General features: G+C 43.0%; 1 protein-coding gene and 1 pseudogene across 22 annotated transcripts in view; one reads left to right on the plus strand and one right to left on the minus strand.

The window, feature by feature from the left end:
* Positions 1-24,005, minus strand: part of LOC111973092 (E3 ubiquitin-protein ligase MYCBP2) — a 309,758-nt gene that overhangs the window by 84,576 nt on the left and 201,177 nt on the right. For all 22 annotated transcript variants that reach the window (XM_024000406.1, XM_024000384.1, XM_024000447.1 and 19 more), the window contains 9 exons: positions 13,458-13,558; positions 8,895-9,113; positions 7,067-7,289; positions 6,525-6,643; positions 5,051-5,138; positions 4,500-4,549; positions 4,132-4,304; positions 3,791-3,935; positions 444-653 (listed from right to left, as the gene is read on the minus strand). In XM_024000406.1, the coding sequence (XP_023856174.1) occupies positions 444-653; positions 3,791-3,935; positions 4,132-4,304; positions 4,500-4,549; positions 5,051-5,138; positions 6,525-6,643; positions 7,067-7,289; positions 8,895-9,113; positions 13,458-13,558 (1,328 nt within the window). The remainder of the gene's footprint in view (positions 1-443; positions 654-3,790; positions 3,936-4,131; positions 4,305-4,499; positions 4,550-5,050; positions 5,139-6,524; positions 6,644-7,066; positions 7,290-8,894; positions 9,114-13,457; positions 13,559-24,005) is intronic.
* On the plus strand, positions 11,405-12,859 carry LOC139028664 (sorting nexin-25 pseudogene; annotated as a pseudogene).

Below are 24,005 nucleotides of genomic sequence, written 5' to 3' on the forward strand. Positions count from 1 at the left end.
TCCCCAATTTTGTGACATCCAATTGGTAGTTACAGTCTTGTCCCATCGCTGGGGCGGCAGGTAGTCTAGTGGTTAGAGTGTTGGGGCAGTAACCGAAAGGTTGCTGGATCGAACCCCCGAGAAGACAAGGTAAAAATCTGTCGTTCTGCCCCTGAACAAGGCTGTTCCCCGGTAGGCCGTAATTGTAAATAATAAATTACTAAGGAAATATCTGTACAACTGGCGACCGTGTCAGCGGCCCGCCACAGGAGTTGCTAGAGAGCGATGGGACAAGGACATCCCGGCCGGCCAAACCCTCCCCTAACCCAGACAGCGCTGGGCCAATTGTGTGTCGCCTCATGGGTCTCCCAGTCGCGGCCGGCTGCGACACAGCCCAGGATCGAACCCAGGTCTGTAGTGATGCCTCAAGCACTGCAATGTTTTTATCTCTGTGGTTCTCTAACCTTCATCATTGTGATGGCAATGTAACGTGCTTCCTTGACGATCATGGGCTCATAGGTGGCCTCCAGCTTGGGCATGGGCAGGCCCCCGAAGGTAAGGTCAGCGGTGCCCGAGAAGGATGGGTTGGTGCTGCCTGGGAGACGCTGCAGCTTCCTCATGCACTCCTGCTGCATGGACTTCTTCTGGGAGACAGGCACTGCCTTCACCTCCACCTGGGGGAGAGGAGAGGGAGAGACATGGGCGTACAGTTAGCAAAGATATACTCATTGTTATATTCACCATGAAAATGTGCTAACATTACAGTGGGTTCAAATTTGCTGAGACTATCAGCGCCCAGTCATTTTCGATGGACACAAGGGTACACTCAGCAACTTAAAGGTTGGCAAACAGAGAGTTCGTGCCCAGACTTGAAAATGTCCCAAGTTAACCTTTCCACTCACGGCCTGTCATCCCATATGTCATTGATACGTGCCTAAATTGGAATGCAGTGGCTGTACATTAACCTGCTATACATGTTGCCAGAGCTCAGGTTTCTCCGCTTCACAGCTCTGTATGTGTTTTGACTGACAGCTGCTATAAACTGGAGCACCGCACACGACAAGATGCCACAAATCATATCCAATGTTACGTCACATGCTTTGTAAACAACTGGTGTAGACACGGGTAAGTCCTTCTCCAATAATGCAGAGTTAACTTCACTAGGGTAGGGGGCAGCATTCAGAATTTTGGATGAAAAGCGTGCCCAAATTAAACTGCCTGCTACTCAGCAATAAAAGCTAGAATATGCATATATTTAGTAGATTTGGATAGAAAACACTCTGAAGTTTCTAAAACTGTTTGAATGATGTCTGTGAGTATAACATAACTCATATGGCAGGCAAAAACCTGAGAAAAAATCCAACCAGGAAGTGGGAAATCTGAGGTTTGTAGTTTTTCAAGTCATTGCCTATCGAATATACAGTGTCTATGGGGTCATATTGCACTTCCTAAGGCTTCCACTAGATGTCAACAGTCTTTAGAACCTTGTTTGATGCTCCTACTGTGAAGGAGGGGGGATGGGAGCTGAATGAGTCAGAGGTCTGCCAGAGTGGCATGAGCTGACCATTGCGTTCACGTGAGATTTAGCTTGCGTTCCATTGCATTTCTACAGACAAAGGAATTCTCCGGTTGGAACATTATTGATGATTTATGATAAAAACATCCTAAAGATTGATTCTATACTTCGTTTGACATGTTTCTACGAACTGTAATATTACTTTTCGTCTGAACTTTCGCCTGGACTTGCCCGCGCCTTGTGAGTTTGGATTGTGTACTAAACGCGCAAACAAAAAGGAGGTATTTGGACATAAATTATGGACTTTATCAAACAAATCAAACATTTATTGTGGAACTGGGATTACTGAGAGTGCATTCTGATGAAGATCAAAGGTAAGTGAATATTTATAATGCTATTTCTGGCTTCTGTTGACTCCACCACATGGCGGATATCTGTATGGCTTGGTTTTGTGTCTGAGCGCTGTACTCAGATTATTGCATGGTGTGCTTTTTCCGTAAAGTTTTTTTGAAATCTGACACAGCGGTTGCATTAAGGAGAAGTGGATCTAAAATTCCATGCATAACAGTTGTATCTTTTAGCAATGTTTATTATGAGTATTTCTGTAAATTGATGTGGCTCTCTGCAAAATCACCGGATGTTTTGGAACTACTGAACATAACGCGCCAATGTAAACTGAGATTTTTGGATATAAATATGAACTTTACCGAACAAAACATACATGTATTGTGTAACATGAATTCCTATGAGTGTCATCTGATGAAGATCATCAATGGTTAGTGATTAATTGTATCTATATTTCTGCTTTATGTGACTCCTCTCTTTGGCTGGAAAAATGGCTGTGTTTTTCTGTGACTTAAACATAATCGTTTGGTGTGCTTTCGTCGTAAAGCCTTTTTGAAATCGGACACTGTGGCTGGATTTACAACAAGTGTATCTTTAAAATGGTGTAAAATACTTGTATGTTTGAGGAATTTTAATTATGGGATTTCTGTTGTTTTGAATTTGGCGCCCTGCAGTTTCACTGGCTGTTGACAAGGTGGAGTGTCCCACATACCCTAGTGAGGTTGAAAGGGGAAAAAATGTAAATACATTTTTTAATTTTTTAAATGGGGCTACTTTTGCACATTTGTTGACAGATGAGACATTGAGGATTATAATAAATACCGCTTTGATGTCACACAAGCACTATACATTTCTATATTTTAAAATGTTTATGATCACTACGTTTGATCCACGTTTGATCCAGTTACAATCATGCGTTATACCCGGTGTTGTCCTGAACAGCTTGTCGTATTGTGAAGAAAATTTGCCGCGGAACACACGTTTGAATGGACTCATGACTCCAGTCTATGCCCACCAAAATTACAATCTGTTTGTCTGAAGTGCCTTTTGAAAGCCTTACACTAACATCATATTTAGTCATGTTGGCAATAGAATTAGCTTGCAAATGATGCCCACCTGACAAAGAATGTGATTTATTATGTATTGTTTTTGGAGGGCAGTAGGTAGCCTAGCGGTTCAAAGCATTGGGCCAGTAACCGAATGGTCGCTGGTTTGAATCATCGAGCAGACTAAGTGAAAAATCTGTCGATGTGTCCTTGAGCAAGGCACTTAAAATTGCTCCTGTAAGTCGCTCTGGATAAGAGCATCTGCTAAATTACTAAAATGTCAAAAGTGCATTGAAATGACTTAAGAACTGTGCAGTTGGAGAGTTGTGTGGCCACGGAGACACTAGTTAGACCTCGCGCTCAAAGCCTTGGAATTGTTTTTTCTTGTCTTGCGCCGCTTCCAACATTTCAATGAATATTCTTATTATGTTACTGAATGTATCCAGAGAATTTTCAGATTTTGTTACTGACAAATGCTGTGAAAAGTACAGTAAATGCAAAATGTACTGTACATAAAATAATGTAATGTTTGGATTCAGTTTTGTGTCAGGTGAACTATTTTGTCCTCACCTTTGGTCTGATAATTTCCCCCATAATCTCCAAAGTGTTCTCTTTCAGTTGCAACCATGGTCATCCAAATGCTTTTTACAGTTATTTTGGTAAAAACATTTCTATTTGGCACTATCTATATAGGCCAATGTAAAGGTTTAATGCACATTTCAGTGACTTGGTAGCTAGCTTTCTCGCCAAGTCCGAACAACAGGTTAGCTAACAGTCTGAATAGGTAGTGTGCTGCAAACATAAGTAGATGATCACTGTCACTACAAAATAATGTGATGATGTAGGATTTATATTACATGAGGTAAGAATCGGGGGAAAAAACAACAGAAAAATAAAACCTGACCTTCATGTTTGGCACGTGCACTATGTCTCCGTACTGGTCTTTGGTCTGGACGGCCACCGTGGTGGGCCAGCTGCAGCGGATGTCGTCCTTGTTCAGAATCAGAGACGTCTTCTGGGGGTCCGCGTACGAGTCTGGCTGCAGCCACCTGGAGGGGGGAGAGGGGGGGCATTTATGCATTCATCTATTTATTGACAACATGGCAATGAGCTGATTTTTTCCCCCACAGTAGTGTGTGTGTTTGTGTGTGTACGTACGTCCATGCTTAGTGTGCGTGTGTATGTGGGAATGTGTGTCCGGGCCTACGTTTTTTTGTGTCTACATGCTCTCTTCCTTTCTCTCACCTGGCCAGGCGTCCTCCGCTGGAGTTCTGCACACAGGTGATGAAGTCCTCCAGGAAGGAGTGCTCGTTGGTCTGCAGGTGCAGGGGCAGGTTGCCTTCAAGAGCCTCCAGGATGGTGGGGGAGTGGGACAGGGCCAGCCCCTTGCCCAGGATACCTGAGTGGGCCTTACACACCTGTGGGGAGAGGGGGGAGTTAAGGGGGGAAGGAGAGGGGGAGGAGATGGAAGTATGTCATGGTTACATGCTGACGAAGGCTTGATAGAAGAAATGTGTCCATTGTGATTTTTCATAAGTCATGGTTACACCCTTGACAGCTTGAGTTATGTCACAATGTGATTTTCATAAAAAAGTGAAATGACATCAGAATACCTGGAGAGAGGCCTCTTCAAGAATCTCAAGGTCCTCTTCAAGTTCATTCCCTGGAAAAGTATAAAACAGGATATGCCATTGAGTGCAAATTATAATCTTATATGCACATACAGTTGGGGTCAAATATATTCACACCCTTGCACGATTTCTCCTAAAATAATATGAAGTTTAAAAAACATTTGATGATCAACATGTGTATTTGTTTGATTTACAACGAGACAGAACCAATTTAAAAAAAGATGCACTGAAATTGAGATTTTTCACTTTAAAGTCACAAAATGTCCTGGACTAAATTATTAACCAGTTGTGAAAAGAGAAAAAATAACATTCTGCTCCATTGCACTCCATTGAAAAAGTGCAAGGGTGCCAATATAGTGACCATATATTTGCACTTTAGCTGAAAATGAAAAACAACGGTAAACTTCAATAATGAGAACTAAGCACCTGGTACTTGTTTTTTGAAAGAATATGAGTTGAAGTTCAATATCTTTCCTCCTGTGTTCCCTCCCTATCAGTTCTACCATTTTGTAATGTTCTATGATGTGCCTCACCTATAGGCAGAGCCAGATCCTTCTTCATGAGAGCAGCAGCACACACACTGCCCAAGTATGCCAACTCCTTCTCCAGCTGGATAATACCCTGAAACACACACACACCAGTGTTAATTTTGGCACTCTTTTTCATATTTAGTCTTGTCATTTTGACAAAAATTTCATTAAGTCTTAACATTGTTGTAATTTGAATAAATGACGTATCCTTCCGACTGCTGAAAAGAACTGCGCTGCACATCCTTGCTGCTAATTAATTATGCTCATTACTGAAAAGCTCTCAATCTCTCCAAAATCTCTTGTCCAGTCCACTTTTTTTGTCAGAGCTAATTTTGTCTCGTCTCATTTTAGTCAACACATTTTTTTTTTGTTTAGTTATTGTTTTATCAAATATTTTTGTCACTATTTTTGTTGATGAAATTAACACACACACACACACACACACACACACACACACACACACACACACACACACACACACACACACACACAGGGGTACCTCAGTAGATACAGTAAAGTAAGTTAAAGTTTGAATTTTACAGGGAAACCTATACTTTTTTTCACATTTGACTTAAAGGGGAATATATTCTCCAGTTTCAGTTTATACATACATGCATTCCATCAAACGACTTAAACTCTAAGATAAAGCCATAACTGACAACATTTCACGTGTGGTTGGAGCCAGTGGACCAACTGCGGATTACTTTTTTCACAAGTGTCTACAGTGATTGTAACTTGGTAGCAAGCAAGGGATAAATTCACTGCATTTGAAGTGATCTAGCGAGAAGAGTACGTGAATGGCTACCATCTCTTCCTCCCCCTCTCCTCTCCCACTTTCCACTCGGCACACTCAGACATGCAGTTCGCCAGTGTCGAAGTTGCAGTGGAGGAGCAGCTGTGTTTAAATGCTGAAGCACAACAAATAGTATGTTTGTTACCAGATACACACGCATGTAAATTGCTGTAGTTGATCTGCATCTATACCAATAACAATGTGTGACACTTGTAATGTCTTTCCCTATCCTAATTCAAGCTTCAAAGCAAGCTCTGTTTTGGAAAGGAAACTTGTTTAAAAAAAATATGACCAGATATTTTTCCTTGTTGTTGGCTAGAGGGCTGAATCATTGTGTGAACTTAATGTAATTATTAAGGAACTTTCTCTGCTGCTCAGGCAAGCATATGTCTTTTGCCCTGTTCGAGATGCATACAAGCTTGATGAGCGGACAGCTCGAGAGGGGTGGAGGGATCAGGACACAATGAGTTGTGGAATTCAAGGCCTGGGATAGAGGCCAAGCTTGACGGTCGTGATGAATAATGAGCAATAATCGTGAATTCAAGATTTTCTAACAGTATATCAAAATCTATCATTTGTTGTCAAAAAAAAAACGTTTTCTGACTACAGACAGTTCAAGAATAGGAAAATCTTGTTTTTGGGGTAAACAACACCTTTAACACGCAAAAACAAGTTCCTCTTTACCTCATCTGGTCCGGGGTTGAATTCGTATCCCACGGCAACACACTTGAAGCCGTAGAAACAAGCCTTCTCGTCTTTTACGTAGTCAGAAGCCGTTTCCAAGGAGAACAGGGCCTCGTTTCCTGGAATCCCAGAGGAAGAACACACAGGTGGATACGGTGATATTGACAGCAGGGAGGACAGGGGGACTACTTTAATGTAGGTTAGCTGAGATTAATTCATGCAGGTGGTTTAGCAGAGCTGCCCATTGAAGAGATTGAGCTTCCCCGAATCGATCTATAAGCTAACCTTCGATTGGCTTCAGATGTTTGTTCACATGCGTGTCATTTTAGTTAGCTAGTCAAATGAAATGCCTTCCTACTGAAACAAAAAACTATCACCCAACAGGCAAATCTGTTTGAAACTAAGTCATTTCAACCAATTTTGCCCACTCAGCATTAGCCACAGAACAATAATTATGCATGGATCGGAGCCTCAAAATAAAGAAAAGCTTTGTCAAAGAGTGTCATCTGACTGGAGGTGAATTGTTGGACCTCTTATCTTACCTGGCAGCACTAGGACGGTGGTGGGCCAGCCATTGGAGCCGGAGATCTTCTTGAGCTCCACCCAGGTGTTGATGGTGTCATGGGCCAGGGGCTTGGTGCCGAGGCTGGACAGGTGGATTGAGCGGCTCGGGATGAGCAGGCGGAGGACATCCTCGGGCTGGGCCGTGCCACACTGGGGGTCAAACTCGATGGTGGTCCACCGCACGCAGTCCGGGAACGACACCTGAGGTGTGGTGGGGGAGAGGATGGTCAAAGCAATGAAACAATTAAAGGAAATCATCCAGGCTCATATATACATGTGCCTATGAACCAGAGTTACACTTTTAGCACTGAGGCAGTGTGCCCTAGTAGGAAGTCCAATGTGATTCTATCAGCTCCAATATACAGTACCAGTCAAAAGTTTGGACACAACTATTTATTTTTTATATTTTCTACATTGTTGAATAATAATGAAGACATCACAACTATGAAATAACACATATGGAGTCATGTAGCAACGAAACAAGTGTTGGGTACAAGTGTACTTCTTCAAAGTAGCCACCCTTTGCCTTGATGAGAGCTTTGCACTCTCTTGGCATTCTCTCAACCTACTTCATGAGGTCGTCATTTCAATTAACAAGTGTGCCTTGTTAAAAGTTAATTTGTGGAATTTCTTTCCTCCTTCATGTGTTTGAGCAATCAGTGTTGTGACAAGGTAGGGTTGGTATACAGAAGACAGCCCTATTTGGTATAAGACCAAGTCCATTTTATGACAAGAACAGCTCAAATAAGCAAAGAGAAATGACAGTCCATCATTACTTTAAGACATGAAGGTCAGTCAATACGGAAAATTTCAAGAACTTTTAAAGTTTCTTCAAGTGCAGTCACAAAAACCATCAAGCGCGATGATGAAACTGCCGCTCATGAGGACAACCACAGGAAAGGAAGACCCAGAGTTACCTCTGCTGCAGAGGATAAGTTCATTAGAGTTACCAGCCTCAGAAACTGCAGCCCAAATAAATGCTTCAGAGTTCAAGTAACAGATACATCTCAACATCAACTGTTCAGAGGAGACTGTGTAAATCAGGCCTCCATGGTCGAATTGCTGCAAAGAAACCACTACTAAAGGACACCAATAAAAAGGAGGGACTTGCGTGGGCCAAGACACACAAGCAATGGACATCACACTGGTGGAAATCTGTCCTTTGGTCTGATGAGTCCAAATTGGAGATTTTTTGTTCTAACTGCCGTGTCTTTGTGAGACGCAGAGTAGGTGAACAGATGATCTCCGCATGTATGGTTCCCACGGTGAAGGAAAGAGGAGCAGGTGTGATGGTGCATTGCTGGTGACACTGTCAGTGATTTATTTACAATTCAAGGTACACTTAACCAGCATGGCTACCACAGCATTCTGCAGCAATATGCCATCCCATCTGGTTTGCGCTTAGTGGGACTATCATTTGTTTCTCAACAGGAAAACACACCTCCAGGAGAATGAAGAATCTTTGAAGAATCTGTATAACACTTTTTGGGTTACTACATGATTCCATATGTGTTATTTCATAGTTTTGAAGTCCACTATTATTCTACAATGTAGTAAAAATAAAGAAAACCCTTCAATGAGTAGGTGTCCAAACGTTTGACTGGTACTGTGTGTGTGTGTGTGTGTGTGTGTGTGTGTGTGTGTGTGTGTGTGTGTGTGTGTGTGTGCATTGTGTGTGTGTATGTATGTTAATAAATATAAAATATATAGTTTTATATGTACTTTTTTTTTTACCCTTGACTACTAGAATTCATATGTTGTGAATAGTCCTACTGTACCGTGTGTGTGTATGGGTGTGTGCGTTACCTTATACTGTGCGACTCCGGCCTGCTTGTAAGGGTGATCACTCTCTATCACAGCATAGTGACTGGAGGTGGTGCAAGCTGATAGGCCCTGCTCCGGCTGGTTACCCGTGGTGCTGTCTGTTGATTGGTTGGGGTTGAAAGCCGGTGGGGCATATTTCTGGTTCAGAGCGGAGGCAGCAGGAAGTAACTCCTGGACCAGACCAAAGACTTCCACTGCGGCCTGATGTGGAATAAAAAATCATCACAATAGTTCTCTTTCACTTAAGAGGAAGACTTAGATGTTGTTGATGTCTGAAAGCAGGAAGTCGACCCTCTGTGTATAGCGTGTATGATCTTAAATAACATTTACATCTAAACACATAGGTAGGGTGTTAGGTGACGTAACAAACAACGGACGTTATGCGAGAAATCTACAAAAAACAGCAGTGACAAAACACATTTTCACTAAATGTCAACTATGTGGTCGTCAAAATACATAATAAATAATTTGGAAACATGAATGTGGAAGTTATTTTTAACCATGTCTAAAAATCACAATACTGTACGTTGTGATATAAGCCCAAAAGTGCCGTGCTTGGAACATTAAATTCTGCTGGACAGCCTTTATGAAACCCGTGAAATCAGTGTGTTCCTCACTCCAGAGTAATTTTATTGCTAGCAAGTATGGGAAAGGGTGTTATACGGTCAACAGATGTCCTTTGACTAAAATATAAGGTAAAAAGCTTTTTCCTTCGCTTCTGTCATTGACGTTTTCAGAGACCAAAACATAGCAGCTTACAAAGTGCTGCTATGTAGCTACATTTGGTGTTTTCATGACGAGATGCTACCTAGTGTGAGGGAGTGTTTGTTGGCTTGATGCCATTCGCTGAGGTAACGCTCTGGACGAGAGGCAGCGATGCTTTGCAGTGGCTGTATTGTGCCAGTGGCAAATTTGGTTATATTCTGGTGTAAACTACCAGAATTCAGTGGCTTAAGCGAATTGAAAATGTGTCCCATCTATCTTGCTGTGCAGGTGGCTAGCAGGCAGCTCACTCGGTCTCAGCCTAGGCTAATTATTTGCTGGAAACTGTGTAATTTTTCCTCCCATCACTAGCGTAACTCATCAACACCAAACATAACATTACAATGTAACCCAACCCAGGTGTAGGCCTACCTTAGAAGTAAGCTATGTTATTAGACTAGTAGTATAGCCTTCTGTGTTACAGTTCCAACTTAGTGAGAAGTGTGTGCGGTGCGTGTTGGGGATGCTGTGTGTGTGTGGGGATGCTGAGAAGTGTTTGGATATGTGTGTGTATTCGTGGGGGTGATGTGTGAATTCTGCGTGTGTGGGGTGTGTGTGTGTGTATGCAGGTGGCACGGCACAAGTTTGGGCGTATTATTTGGCACTCTAGGCCTAATCAGTTAGGCTACTGAATACAACATAACTGTGATGTTGAAAGTTAGAAGCATTCAGGTAATGTTCGATTGAACTTCAGAATGGGCAAAACGAGTGACCTAAGTGAATTTAAGCGAGATAGGATCGTCGGTGCCAGGTGCGCCAGTTCCAGTATCTCAAAAACGGCCGGCCTCCTGGGCTTTTCACGCACGACAGTCTCTAGGCTTTACCGAGAATGGTGCAGGGGAAAAAAATCCAGTCAGAGGCAGTACTGTGGAGGAAAACCGCTCTTTAATGAAAGGTCGAAGGAAAATGGCAAGAATCGAGGCAAGCTAACAGGCGGGCCAAAAAACAACAACTTCTAGACCACCTTTACTTCACACAGAGACGCGTACAAAGCTCTCCCTCGCCCTCCATTTGGAAAATCGGACCATAATTCTATCCTCCTGCTTACAAGCAAAAATTAAAGCAGGAAGCACCAGTGACTCGGTCTATAAAAAGTGGTCAGATGAAGCAGATGCTAAACTACAGCACTGTTTTGCTAGCACAGACTGGAATATGTTCCGGGATTCTTCCGATGGCATTGAGGAGTACACCACATCAGTCACTGGTTTTATCAATAAGTGCATTGAGGACGTCATTACTACAGTGACTGTACGTACATACCCCAACCAGAAGCCATGGATTACAGGCAACATTCGCACTGAACTAAAGGGTACAGCTGGTGCTTTCAAGGAGTGGGACTCTAACCCGGAAGCTCATAAGAAATCCCGCTATACCCGCTGACGAACCATCAAACAGGCAAAGCGTCAATACAGGACTAAGAACGAATCGTACTACACCGGCTCCGACGCTCGTAGGATGTGGCAGGGCTTGCAAACTATTACAGACTACAAAGGGAAGCACACCCGAGAGCTGCCCAGTGACACAAGCCTACCACAGGAGCTAAATTACTTCTATGCTCGCTTCGAAGCAAGTAACACTGAAACAAGCATGAGAGCATCAGTTGTTCCGGATGACTGTGTGATCACGCTCGCCGTAGCCGATGTGAGTAAGACCTTAAAACAGGTTAACATTCACAAGGCAAGAGGTACTGGCCAAGTCCTTCCCCCTGCACCCATGCCTGCGCACCCCCAATGAGGAGTTGCGGTTCGCTGTGCCTGCTACCCACACGCAACGCCCACTCCAATAGTCTGCAAGTGGTGTTGGTGGAGGTCATCGCCACCAAAGTGTTGAAGCCCCCGGTGGAGGTACTCAGTGAACCTGACTACATCAACCGCATGCTGCTGTCTCAGCTGGAGCACCACGAAGGCCTACACCTACGAGACCATAAAGGAATACTACCTGTTCTTCCAGAGGTTGGGGAAAGGGCACTGGATGAGGGCAGCAAAGGGATCAACGAGCAAGCCAGCTACAATGCCATCAAGCTGCACAAGCTCTACAACAAATTGGAATGTAAATGCCAGGCCCTGGGCTCTATCCAAAAAAACTCCAAGCCCAATAAACAGGACATGCATAAGCTGAAAGAGATAGGGGCAATGGAGAACGAGCACAGCGACTTGCAACTGCACATTTCCCTGACTGTCTGGGGTTGTGAGAAACTGTGGTACTGGAGGGCCCACATCACTGGGGCTGAGGAGAAGCGGGAGCAGATGACATGCTACTTCATCAAATGTGAGCCTCCTGCAAAGCGACTCCTTCCAGAACAGTCAGTTTAACATAGCAGGTGACCTTTCCCTTTCTTGAAAAAATGTCCAGCTGCCTTCCATCAATAAACTGCCATTCCGTTGAACAAACGTTCCTTGAGCAGTCTAAAAACAAGCCCAATGCCCCTTTGGAGAAAATGCTGACTGACATGCAGATGTGTCAGAGTGAGGAGCTCTATTCCTTCCACAGCCCCTGTCCAGAGCACTTGAAGGTCATGGACTTCCTAAAAATGTACTCCTCCTTCCTGGCCACTATTCTGGAGAGTGTCCCTTGAGACTTCTTCTCTCACAGAGAGGAGACCGAGGATAACCGTGACTATGAGGATGAGACGGACAGGAATAGGGACGGCCTGGCAGAACTCTGCTTCATGCTCATAGGGGAGATCTTTAAACTCAGAGGCATCTTCAAGTGGGTTCGAAAAAACACTCATTGGACTAGTTCAAGTCGCAATTGGAAAAAACAGTAACAAGCAGATAAGAGACACTATCAACTGGGTACTCAGTGAGAAGATGCTTGTGCACTACATCAACAGGGACACCTTCTGGTCCAACGAAAAGCGAGCCATCCACAACAATGTTAGGACAGATGCTGAACATCAGGAGACCAAAGAGAGAGCCTAACAGAAGCTACTCAACAACATCGCAGGCACACTACAGAACTACGTGGGACAGCAGAATGCCAGATATGGAAGCATCAAGGTCTTCAACGCACTTCAGGAGACAAGTGCCAACAAGAATCTACTTTGCATCCTCCTGGAGATGTTCCTTACAGAGCTGTGTCCAGAGCTCAATAGGGAGATGGAGATCGGAGTCATGTCACTGCAAGAAAGCATCCCCATTCTTGGTGGGATTATTGACAGTGTTGTTATTGCAAAGTTGTTTTGACTATTTAGAAACAATACAAATGTAGCTTCAAAGGGCCTCCCGAGCAGAGCAGCGGTCTAAGGCACTGCATTGCAGTGCTTAAGGCGTCACTACAGACCCAGATTCGATACCAGGCTGTGTCACAGCTGGCCGTGACCGGGAGACCTATGAGGCGGCGCACAATTGGTTAGGGAGGGTTTGGCCGGCCGGGATGTCCTTGTCCACTCACGCTGTAGCGAATCCTTCTGGGAGACTGGGCGCCTGCAAGCTGACTTTGGTAGCCAGTTGTGCGACGTTTCCCTGACACATTGGTGTGGCTGGCTTCCGGGTTAAGCAAGCAGTGTGTCAAGAAACAGTGTGGCGACGCAGGGTCGTGTTTTGGAGGACACATGGCTCCCGAGTCCGTACGGGAGTTGCAGAGACGGGGACAAGACTAACTACCAATTGTGGAGAAAAAGGGATAAAAGTAGCAAAAAAATACATGTAGCTTCAAAGAGTGCTAGGCTGGATCAATGTAGTTCTTGAAAAAAAACCTTACTCACCTTAGGGACCTTTGACTAGATACAGCAGTAAAAAAACAATAGAACTTACTTCACAGACAACATTTACCACATCTCACCTTGGGTACTGATGTAGCCACAGGGCCGATGTAGGCCAGGATGAGGGGGAGCAGCATAGAGAACAGACTGGAAGAGCTTAGCAGCTCAGGGATGTCCTCCGCTGCAGACAAGAGCACAGGTTTGAATTATACGGACATACAGAGCCTTCGGAAAGTATTCAGAAACCTCGACTTCCTCCACATTTTGTTAGGTTGCAGCCTTACTCAAAAATTTATGAAATAGTTTATTTCCCTAATCAATCTTGCACAAAACTACTTTTTAGAAATGTTGGCTGATTAATAAAAAAGTGAAATATAACATTTACATAAGTATTCAGACACTTTACTCAGTACTTTGTTGAAGCACCTTTTGCAGCGATTACAGCCTTCAGTCTTCTTGGGTATGACGCTACAAGCTTGGCACAACTGTATTTGGGGAGTTTATCCCATTCTTCTCTGCAGATCCTCTCAAGCTCTGTCAGGTTGGATGGGGAGCGTTGTTGCTGCACAGCTAATTTCCTGTCTCTCTAGCGATGTTAAATCAGGTTCAAGTCCGGGCTCTGGCACTCAAGGACATTCAGAGACTTATCCCCAAACCACTCCTGTGTTGTCTTGGCTGTGTGCTTAGTGTCGTTGTCCTGTTGGAAAGTGAACCATTGCCCCAGTCGGAGGTCCTGAGTGGTCTGGAACATATTTTCATCAAGGATCTCTCTGTACTTTGTTCCGTTCATCTTTGCCTGCCGCTGAAAAACATCCTCACAGCATGACGTTACCGCCACCATGCTTCACCGTAGGGATGGTACCAGGTTTCCCTCCAGACGTGACACTTGGCATTCAGGCCAAAGAGTTCAATCTTGATTTCAAGAGAATCTTGACCAGAGAATCTTGTTTCTCATGGTCAGTGTCTTTAGGTGACTTTTGGCAAACCAAGCGGGCTGTCAAGTTCCTTTTACTGAGGAGTGGCTTTCGTCTGGCCACTCTACAATAAAGGCCACATTGGTGGAGTGCTGCAAAGATGGTTGTCCTTCTGGAAGGTTCTCCCATCTCCACAGAGGAACCATAGCTCTGTCAGAGTGACCATCGGGTTCTTGGTCACCTCCCTGACCAAGGCTCTTATCCCGATTGCTCAGTTTGACCAGGTGGCCAGGAAGAGTCTTGGTGGCTCCAAACTTCTTCCATTTAAAATTGATTGAGGCCACTGTGTTCTTGGGGACCATCAAAGCTGCAGAAATGTTTTGGTACCCTTCTCCAGACCTTTGCCTCGACACAATCCTGTCATCTAGGAGCACTACAGGCAATTCATTCAACCTCAAGCTTGGTTTTTGCTCTGACATGCACTGTCAACAGGTGTGTGCCTTTCCAAATCATGTCCAATCAATAGAATTTTACACAGGTGGACTCGAATCAAGTTGTAGATACATTTTAAGGATGATCAATGGAAACGGGGTGCACCTGAGCTCAATTTCAAGTCTCATAGCAAAGGGTCTGAATACATATAAGGTGTTTCTTTTGTTTATTTTTCATACAATTGCATAAAGTATTGTATTAAGTTTACATTGCTGCGGAAATAGTTTTTATTTAAATCCATTTTAGAATAAGGCTGTAACGTAACAAAATGTGGAAAAAGTCAAGGGCTCTGAATACTTTCCGAAGGAACTGTATAGGGCTGGTTTTCTTTTTAAAAGGTTTTAACCATTATTTATACAGGGAATCCCAGTTGAGACCAGGCTCTCTTTTTAAATCGTGCCCTGTGTTACAACAATCAACAACACAAACAGTTCAAACAGATAAAATTACATACAGAGCAGAAACTATTAGATTTTGCAAGTGCAGTCCACAATGAATGTCCTGTATTAAAGTCTTAAAGTGACCTAATGATACCAGGACATCCAGCTCTTATACATCTTGGAATGAAGAACAATAACTTAAAGCAGGTTTGCCCAACTCAAAGGAGAAATGCGGAACATCAAAGTAGTATACTTTGGGAGTGTGTCGGATCATCACTAAATCTACAGGATATAAATGAAGTGAGGTAGTCCGGGAGTTTTAGGAGAACTGCTTTTTAAACAAATAAGAGCAAATGCTGAGCCCTTTCTGGACCCAGATTAAATGTGCACTGTACATTACATTTACATTTAAGTCATTTAGCAGACGCTCTTATCCAGAGCGACTTACAAATTGGTGCATTCACCTTATGACATCCAGTGGAACAGCCACTTTCTGTACTTCTGTACAGAAGTAGCTCTTCCATTTTCTGGTTGCTAAAATTCAAATAGTTTTCCTAATTTCAGATTATGTGACAAAACAAGCAATGTACAGTATTCATTTAGAGAATCATTGTACCATTTAAACGTCTATGTGGATTTGGTAGGGTCGCCCAAAAAGTTACATATTGCAGCTTTACGCATATCCTTGGTCAAGAATGTTTTGGCATGGAGATTCTACATTCAGCATGCTTTTTAGTCCAGGAGTATTTGTATTTATTAAGAATGCCCATTAGTTCTTCCTGGGGTCCAGCAACATTAAAACTTCTTCGTGATCCATGTCCCGTCCACGGGACGGTTGAGCTAACGTAGGCCAATGCGATTAGCATGAGGTTGTAAGTAACAAGAACATTTCCCAGGACATAGACATTTCTGATATTGGCAGAAAGATTAATAACAAGAATTTAAGCTAACTGCACTGTCCAATTTACAGTAGCTATTACAGTGAAATAATACCATGCTACTGTTTGAGGACAGTGCACAATTTCGAAAATAAAAAAAATATTGATACCCTGCGTGGCATCAACTGTGCCACAAAACCATACTGAAGTGGTAAAGTTGATATCCATGTTTATAAACACAGGGTTGCTACAGTTATTATATGTGGTGATCATTATTATTTTGTTAATTTTATGAAGGAGGAGGGTAGTGTTTTTTTTTTACAACCCCTCGAGTTCGACCCCCCTCTAGTAAATTTGGAACTGTCCCTTCCTGTTTAATATTAAGGACTGTGAAACAAGTGTCTAAGTACGATTTATAGGAATTCAACATTTGTTTTTTAGTATTATGTGCCTGTTATAGAAGTGTTGGAATTGATTTCATGAAATGTATTTGTTGTTTTCAGAACTAATGCCACTCTTTACAAGTACTGTTTTTGATTCAGACAAATGCTCAGAATTCTTTGGGAAAATATTGCAATCATAAAAGCTTAAATGTAGCTCTGCACCTACTTCTCTTTCTTATCATTACTGTTTGTTTACAGGACAGTTGATATTTTTGATGTTCCTACTGAGAAACAATTGTACTATAAAACACAATCACACATTCCCATTTTAAATGTAACATTTATTTAACTAGGCAAGTCAGTTAAGAACAAATTCTTATTTACAAGGACGGCCTACCAGGGAACAGTGGGTTAACTGCCTTATTCAGGGGTAGAATAACAGATTTTTACCTTGTCAGCGGTGGGATTCAATCCAGTAACCTTTTGATTACTGGCCCAGCGCTCTAACCACTAGGCTACCTGCCGTCCCCATATAGGGGAGTTGTGACTCTTTTTCTAAAACATATGGTATTGAAAAGGAATGAATGCATTTTCAATGTAAATAAAATCTTTCCAAAATAATACCCATTGTCCTACACATTTTCCCAGACATTTAAATAAATGTAATGTGTTCCATCATGTCTGTTAAATTTCTCTTTCCCTCATTTGTAAAAGCCCATATTCCTGCAGCCGGGCCTCATAGACTACACGTAACATAGTAAACAAAAATCAGAGACACTCAAATTAGTGTATATTATGTTTGGTATGGTTACAAAAGACAGGTTACTTCAGGCAAAAATGAATGGCGTGTGGGCATGTAGCACAAACATCTACATAGCAACCCAAAGGTTGGGTGTTTGAATCTTATCACGGACAACTTTAGCATTTGTGACCCATTTCAGGAAACTAGGCGTATGTCGCGGCTGGCCCTTGGATGTACACAGAGAGCTAATATAATAATATGCATGTCAATCTCTCCTGGCTCAAAGTGGAAGAGCGATTGACTTGTACTTATGAGAGGTATTGACATGTTGAATGCACCGAGCTGTCTGTCTAAACTACTGGCACACAGCTCGGACACCCATGCATACCCCAACTAGACATGCCACCAGAGGTCTCTTCACAGTCCCCAAATCCAGGACAGACTATGGGAGGCGCACAGTACTACATAGAGCCATGACTACATGGAACTCTATTCCACATCAAGTAACTGACGCAAGCAGTAAAAATAGATTTAAAAAACAGATTTAAAAAAACACATTATGGAACAGCGGAGACTGTGAAGCAACACAAACATTGGCAGACACATGCATACAAACACACACACAATAACATACGTACAATTCATACACATGGATTGGATTTAGTAATGTAGATATGTGGTAGTGCTGGAGTAGGGGCCTGAGTGCACACAGTGTTTCGTGAAATCTGTGACTGTATTGTAATGTTTTTAAAATTGTATAAACTGCCTTAATTTTTCTGGACCACAGGAAGAGTAGCTGCTGCTTTGGCAATAGCTAATGGGGATCCACAATAAATACAAATTGTATCGAATTGCGTTTTTTGGCAGAAATGGAGCAACCAGCTCTAAATGTGGCTCGTCATCGAAAACACTCACTAACTTTTACAGGTGCACAACAGAGCATCCTTTCGGGCTGTATCACAGCCTTGTACGGAAACTGCACAGCCCACAACCGCCGGGTTCTCCAGAGGGTTGTGCGGTTTGCACAACGCATCACCAAGGGCAAACTACCTGCCCTCCAGGACACCTACAACACCCGATGTCAGAGGAAGGCAAAAAAGATCATCAAGGACAATAACCACCGAGCCACTGCCTGTTCACCCCGCTATCATCCAGAAGGCGAGGTCAGTACAGGTGCATCAAAGCTGAGAGACTGAAAAACAATCCAAATTTAACCCGGCAAGTCAGTTAAGAACAAATTCTTATTTACAATGACGGCCTACCCCGGCCAAACCCGGATCACAGTGGGCCAATTGTGCACCGCCCTATTCGAACCAGGGACTGTAAAAACGCCTCTTGCACTGAGATGCAGTGCCTTAGACCGCTGCTGAAGCATTATGGCAACTCAGCGACACAATGGTAGGGATTCACTTTTTTGGGATAGGGGGCAGCATTTTCACTTTTGGATGAATAGCGTGCCCAGAGTGAACTGCCTCCTACTCTGTCCCAGATGCTAATATATGCATATTATTATTACTATTGGATAGAAAACACTGAAGTTTCTAAAACTGTTTGAATGATGTCTGTGAGTATAACAGAACTCATATGGCAGGCAAAAACCTGAGAAAAATCCAACCAGGAAGTGGGATATCTGAGGTTGGTCGATTTTCAACTCTTTGCCTATCAAATATACAGTGTCTATGGGGTCATATTGCACTTCCTAAGGCTTCCACTAGATGTCAACAGTCTTTAGAACCTTGTTTGATGCTTCTACTGTAAAGGAGGGGGGAATGAGAGGGGAATGAGTCAGTGGTCTGGCAGAGTGCCATGAGCTGACCATGCGTGTTCACGTGAGAGTTAGCTTGAGTTCCATTGCATTTCTGAAGACAAAGGAATTCTCCGGTTGGAACATTATTGAAGATTTATGATAAAAACATCCTAAAGATTGATTCTATACTTCGTTTTGACATTTTTCTACGAACTGTAATATAACTTGCGATCGCGCATTGAGCATTTGGATTACTGGGCTAAACGCGCAAACAAAAAGGAGGTATTAGGACATACATTATGGACGTTATCGAACAATCAAACATTTATTGTGGAACTGGGATTCATGGGAGTGCAGTCTGATGAAGTTCATCAAAGGTAAGTTAATGTTTCTAATGCTATTTCTGACTTCTGTTGACTCCGCAACATTGCAGGTATATGTTTGGCTTGTTTTGGTCTCTGAGCGCCGTACTCAGATTATTGCATGGTTTCCTTTTTCCGTAAAGCTTTTTTGAAATCTGACAAAGCGGTTGCATTAAGGAGAAGTATCGCTATAATTCTGTGCATAATACTTGTATCTTTTATCAAAGTTTATTATGAGTATTTCTGTAAATTGATGTGGCTCTGTGCAAATTCACGGGATGTTTTGGAGGCAAATCCAAATGTAAGCAGATTTTTGGATACAAATATGAACTTGATCGAACAAAACATACATGTATTGTGTAACATGTTGTCCCGGGAGTGTCATATGATGAAGATTATCAAAGGTTAGTGATTAACTTTTGCTCTATTTCTGTTTTTTGTGACCCCTCTCTTTGGCTGGAAAATGGCTGTGTTTTTTGTTACTAGGCGCTGACCTAACATAATCGCATGGTATGCTTTCGTCGTAAAGCCTTTTTGAATCGGACACTGTGGTGGGATTAACAACAAGTTTCTCTTTAAAATTGTGTATAATACTTGTATGTTTGAGGAATTTTAATTATGAGATATCTGTTTGAATTTGGCGCCCTACACGTTCACTGGCTGTTGTCAAATCGATACCGTTAACGGGATTTCCGCCGTAAGAAGTTAATGTTAGATTCCTCACTTCCAAGGCAGTTAAAGTCAATGAAATAATCACTTATCATAATCTTGATGTGATTGGCCTGACTGAAACATGGCTTAAGCCTGATTAATTTACTGTGTTAAATGAGGCCTCACCTCCTGGTTACACTAGTAACCATATCCCCCGCGCATCACGCAAAGGCGGAGGTGTTGATAGCAAATTTAAATTTACACAAACGTCTTTTGAGCTTCTAGTCATGAAATCTATGCAGCCTACTCAATCACTTTTTATAGCTACTGTTTACAGGCCTCCTGGGCCATATACAGCGTTCCTCACTGAGATCCCTGAATTCCTATCGGACCTTGTAGTCATAGCAGATAATAGTCTAATTTCTGGTGACTTTAATATTCACATAGAAAAGTCCACAAACCCACTCCAAAAGGCATCATCGACTCAGTGGGTTTTGTCCAACATGTCTCCGGACCTACTCACTGCCACAGTCATACTCTGGACCTAGTTTTGTCCCGTGGAATAAATGTGGTGGTGTTTTTCCTCATAATCCTGGACTATCGGACCACCATTTTTTACGTTTGCAATCGCAACAAATAATCTGCTCAGACCCCAACCAAGGAGCATCAAAAGTCGTGCTATAAATTCTCAGACAGCCCAAAGATTCCTTGATGCCCTTCCAGACTCCCTCTGCCTACCCAAGGACGTCAGAGGACAAAAATCAGTTAACCACCTAACTGAGGAACTCAATTTAAGCTTGCGCAATACCCTAGATGCAGTTGCACCCCTAAAAACTAAAAACATTTGTCATAAGAAACTAGCTCCCTGGTATACAGAAAATACCCGAGCTCTGAAGCAAGCTTCCAGAAAATTGMAACGGAAATGGCGCCACACCAAACTGGAAGTCTTCCGACTAGCTTGGAAAGACAGTATCGTGCAGTATCGAAGAGCCCTCACTGCTGCTCGATCATCCTATTTTTCCAACTTAATTGAGGAAAATAAGAACAATCCGATATTTTATTTTGATACTGTTGCAAAGCTAACTAAAAAGCAGCATTCCCCAAGAGAGGATGGCTTTCACTTCTGCAGTAATAAATTCATGAACTTCTTTGAGGAAAAGATCATGATCATTAGAAAGCAAATTACGGACTCCTCTTTAAATCTGCGTATTCCTCCAAAGCTCAGTTGTCCTGAGTCTGCACAACTCTGCCAGGACCTAGGATCAAGGGAGACACTCAAGTATTTTAGTACTATATCTCTTGACACATTGATGAAAAGAAGCATGGCCTCTAAAACTTCAAGCTGCATACTGGACCCTATTCAAACTAAACTACTGAAAAAGCTGCTTCCTGTGCTTGGCCCTCCTATGTTGAACATAATAAACGGCTCTCTATCTACCGGATGTGCACCAAACTCACTAAAAGTGGCAGTAATAAAACCTCTCTTGAAAAAGCCACACCTTGACCCACAAAATATTTCCTCTCAAAAATGTTAGACAAAGCTGTTGTGCAGCAACTCACTGCCTTCCTGAAGACAAACAACGTATACGAAATGCTTCAGTCTGGTTTTAGACTCCATCATAGCACTGAGACTAAAAGGTTGTTTACCACCGGTGCAAAGGCGTCAGACCGAGACTCTGCATCTGTCCTCGTGCTCCTCACCTTAGTGCTGCTTTTGATATAGAGATTGGAAACCCAAATTGGTCTACACGGACAAGTTCTGGCCTGGTTTAGATCTTATCTGTCAGAAAGATATCAGTTCGTCTCTGTGAATGGTGTGTCCTCTGACAAATCAACTGTAAATTTCGGTGTTCCTCAAGGTTCCGTTTTAGGACCACTATTGTTTTCACTATATATTTTACCTCTTGGGGATGTCATTCGAAAACATAATGTTAACTTTCACTGCTATGCGGATGACACACAGCTGTACATTTCAATGAAACATGMTGAAGCCTCAAAATTGCCCTCGCTAGAAGCCTGTGTTTCAGACATAAGGAAGTGGATGGCTGAAAACMTTCTACTTTTAAACTCGGACAAAACAGAGATGCTTGTTCTAGGTCCCAAGAAACAAAGAGATCTTCTGTTGAATATGACAATTAATCTTGATGGTTGTAAGTCTCAAATAAAACTGTGAAGGACCTCGGCGTTACTCTAAACCCTGAGCTCTCTTTTGACGAACATATCAAGACTGTTTCAAGGACAGCTTTTTTCCATTTATGTAACATTGCAAAAACTTGAAATGTTCTGTCCAAAATTGAAGCAGAAAAATGAATCCATGCTTTTGTTACTTCTAGGTCAGACTACTACAATGCTTTACTTTCCGGCTACCCGGATAAATCACTAAATAAACTTCAGTTAGTGATAAATACAGCTGCTAGAATCCTGACTAGAACCAAGAAATGTGATCATATTACTCCAGTGCTAGCTTCCCCACACTGGCTTCCTGTTAAGGCAAGGGCTGATGTCAATGTTTTACTGCTGAGCTACAAAGCATTACATGGGCTTGCTCCTACCTATCTTTCCGATTTGGTCCTGCCGTACATAACTACACGTACGCTACGGTCACAAGACACATGCCTCCTATTTGTCCCTAGAATTTCTAAGCAAACAGCTGGAGGCAGGGCTTCCTCCTATAGAGCTCCATTTTTATGGAATGGTCTGCCTACCCATGTGAGAGACGCAGACTCGGTCTCAACCTTTAAGTCTTTATTGAAGACTCATCTCTTCAGTAGGTCCTATAATTGAGTGTAGACTGGGCCAGGAGTGTGAAGGTGAACGGAAAGGCACTGGAGAAACGAACCGCTCTTGGTGTCTCTGCCTGGCCGGTTCCCCTCTCTCCACTGGGATTCTATGCCTCTAACCCTATTACAGGGGCTGAGTCACTGGCTTACTGGTGCTCTTCCATGCTGTCCCTAGGAGGGGTGCGTCACTTGAGTGGGTTGAGTCACTGCCGTGGTATTCCTGTCTGGGTTGGCAACCCCCCTTGGGTTGTGCCGTGTCGGAGATCTTTGTAAGCTACTCGGCCTCGTCTCAGGATAGTAAGTTGGTGGTTGAAGATATCGCTCTAGTGGTGTGGGTACTGTGCTTTGGCAAAGTGGGTGGGGTTATATCTTTCCTGTTTGGCCCTGTCCGGGGGTATCATCGGATGGGGCCACAGTGTCTCCCGACCCCTCCTGTCTCAGCCTCCAGTATTTATGCTACAGTAGTTTATGTGTCGGGGGGCTAGGATCAGTCTGTTATATCTGGAGTATTTCTCCTGTCTTATCCTTTGTCCTGTGTGAATTTAAGTATGCTCTCTCTTATTCTCTCTTTCTTTCTCTCTCTCGGAGGACCTGAGCCCTAGGACCATGCCTCAGGACTACCTGGCATGATTACTCCTTGTTGTCCCCAGTCCACCTGGCCGTGCTGCTGCTCCAGTTTCAACTGTTCTGCCTGCAGCTATGGAACCCTGACCTGTTCACTGTGATTACTATTATTTGACCATGCTGGTCATTTAGGAACATTTGAACATCTTGGCCATGTTCTGTTATAATCTCCACACGGCACAGCCAGAAGGGGACTGGCCACCCCTCATAGCCTGGTTCCTCTCTAGGTTTCTTCCTAGGTTTTGGCCTTTCTAGGGAGTTTTTCCTAGCCACCGTCCTTCTACACCTGCATTGCTTGCTGTTTGGGTTTTAGGCTGGGTTTCTGTACAGCACTTTGATATATCAGCTGATGTAAGAAGGGCTATATAAATCAATTTGATTTGATTTATGGTAGAGAAATGAACATTAAATTCTCTGACAACAGCTCTGGTGAACATTCCTGCAGTCAGCACGCCAATTGCACGCTCCCTCAAAACTGTAGAAATCTGGGGCATTGTGTTGTGTGCCAAAACTGCACATTTAAAGTGGCCTTGCTTTGTTCCCAGCACAAGGTGCACCTGTGTAATGACCATGCTATTTAAAAAAAATCAGCTTCCTGATATGCCACACCAGTAAGGTGTCAAAAATTATTAGGGAAAAAAAAGAAATGCTCACTAACAGGGATGTAAACAAATT

This window comes from Salvelinus sp. IW2-2015, linkage group LG2, assembly GCF_002910315.2.
Source record: "Salvelinus sp. IW2-2015 linkage group LG2, ASM291031v2, whole genome shotgun sequence".
Classification (NCBI taxonomy): Eukaryota; Metazoa; Chordata; class Actinopteri; order Salmoniformes; family Salmonidae; genus Salvelinus; species Salvelinus sp. IW2-2015.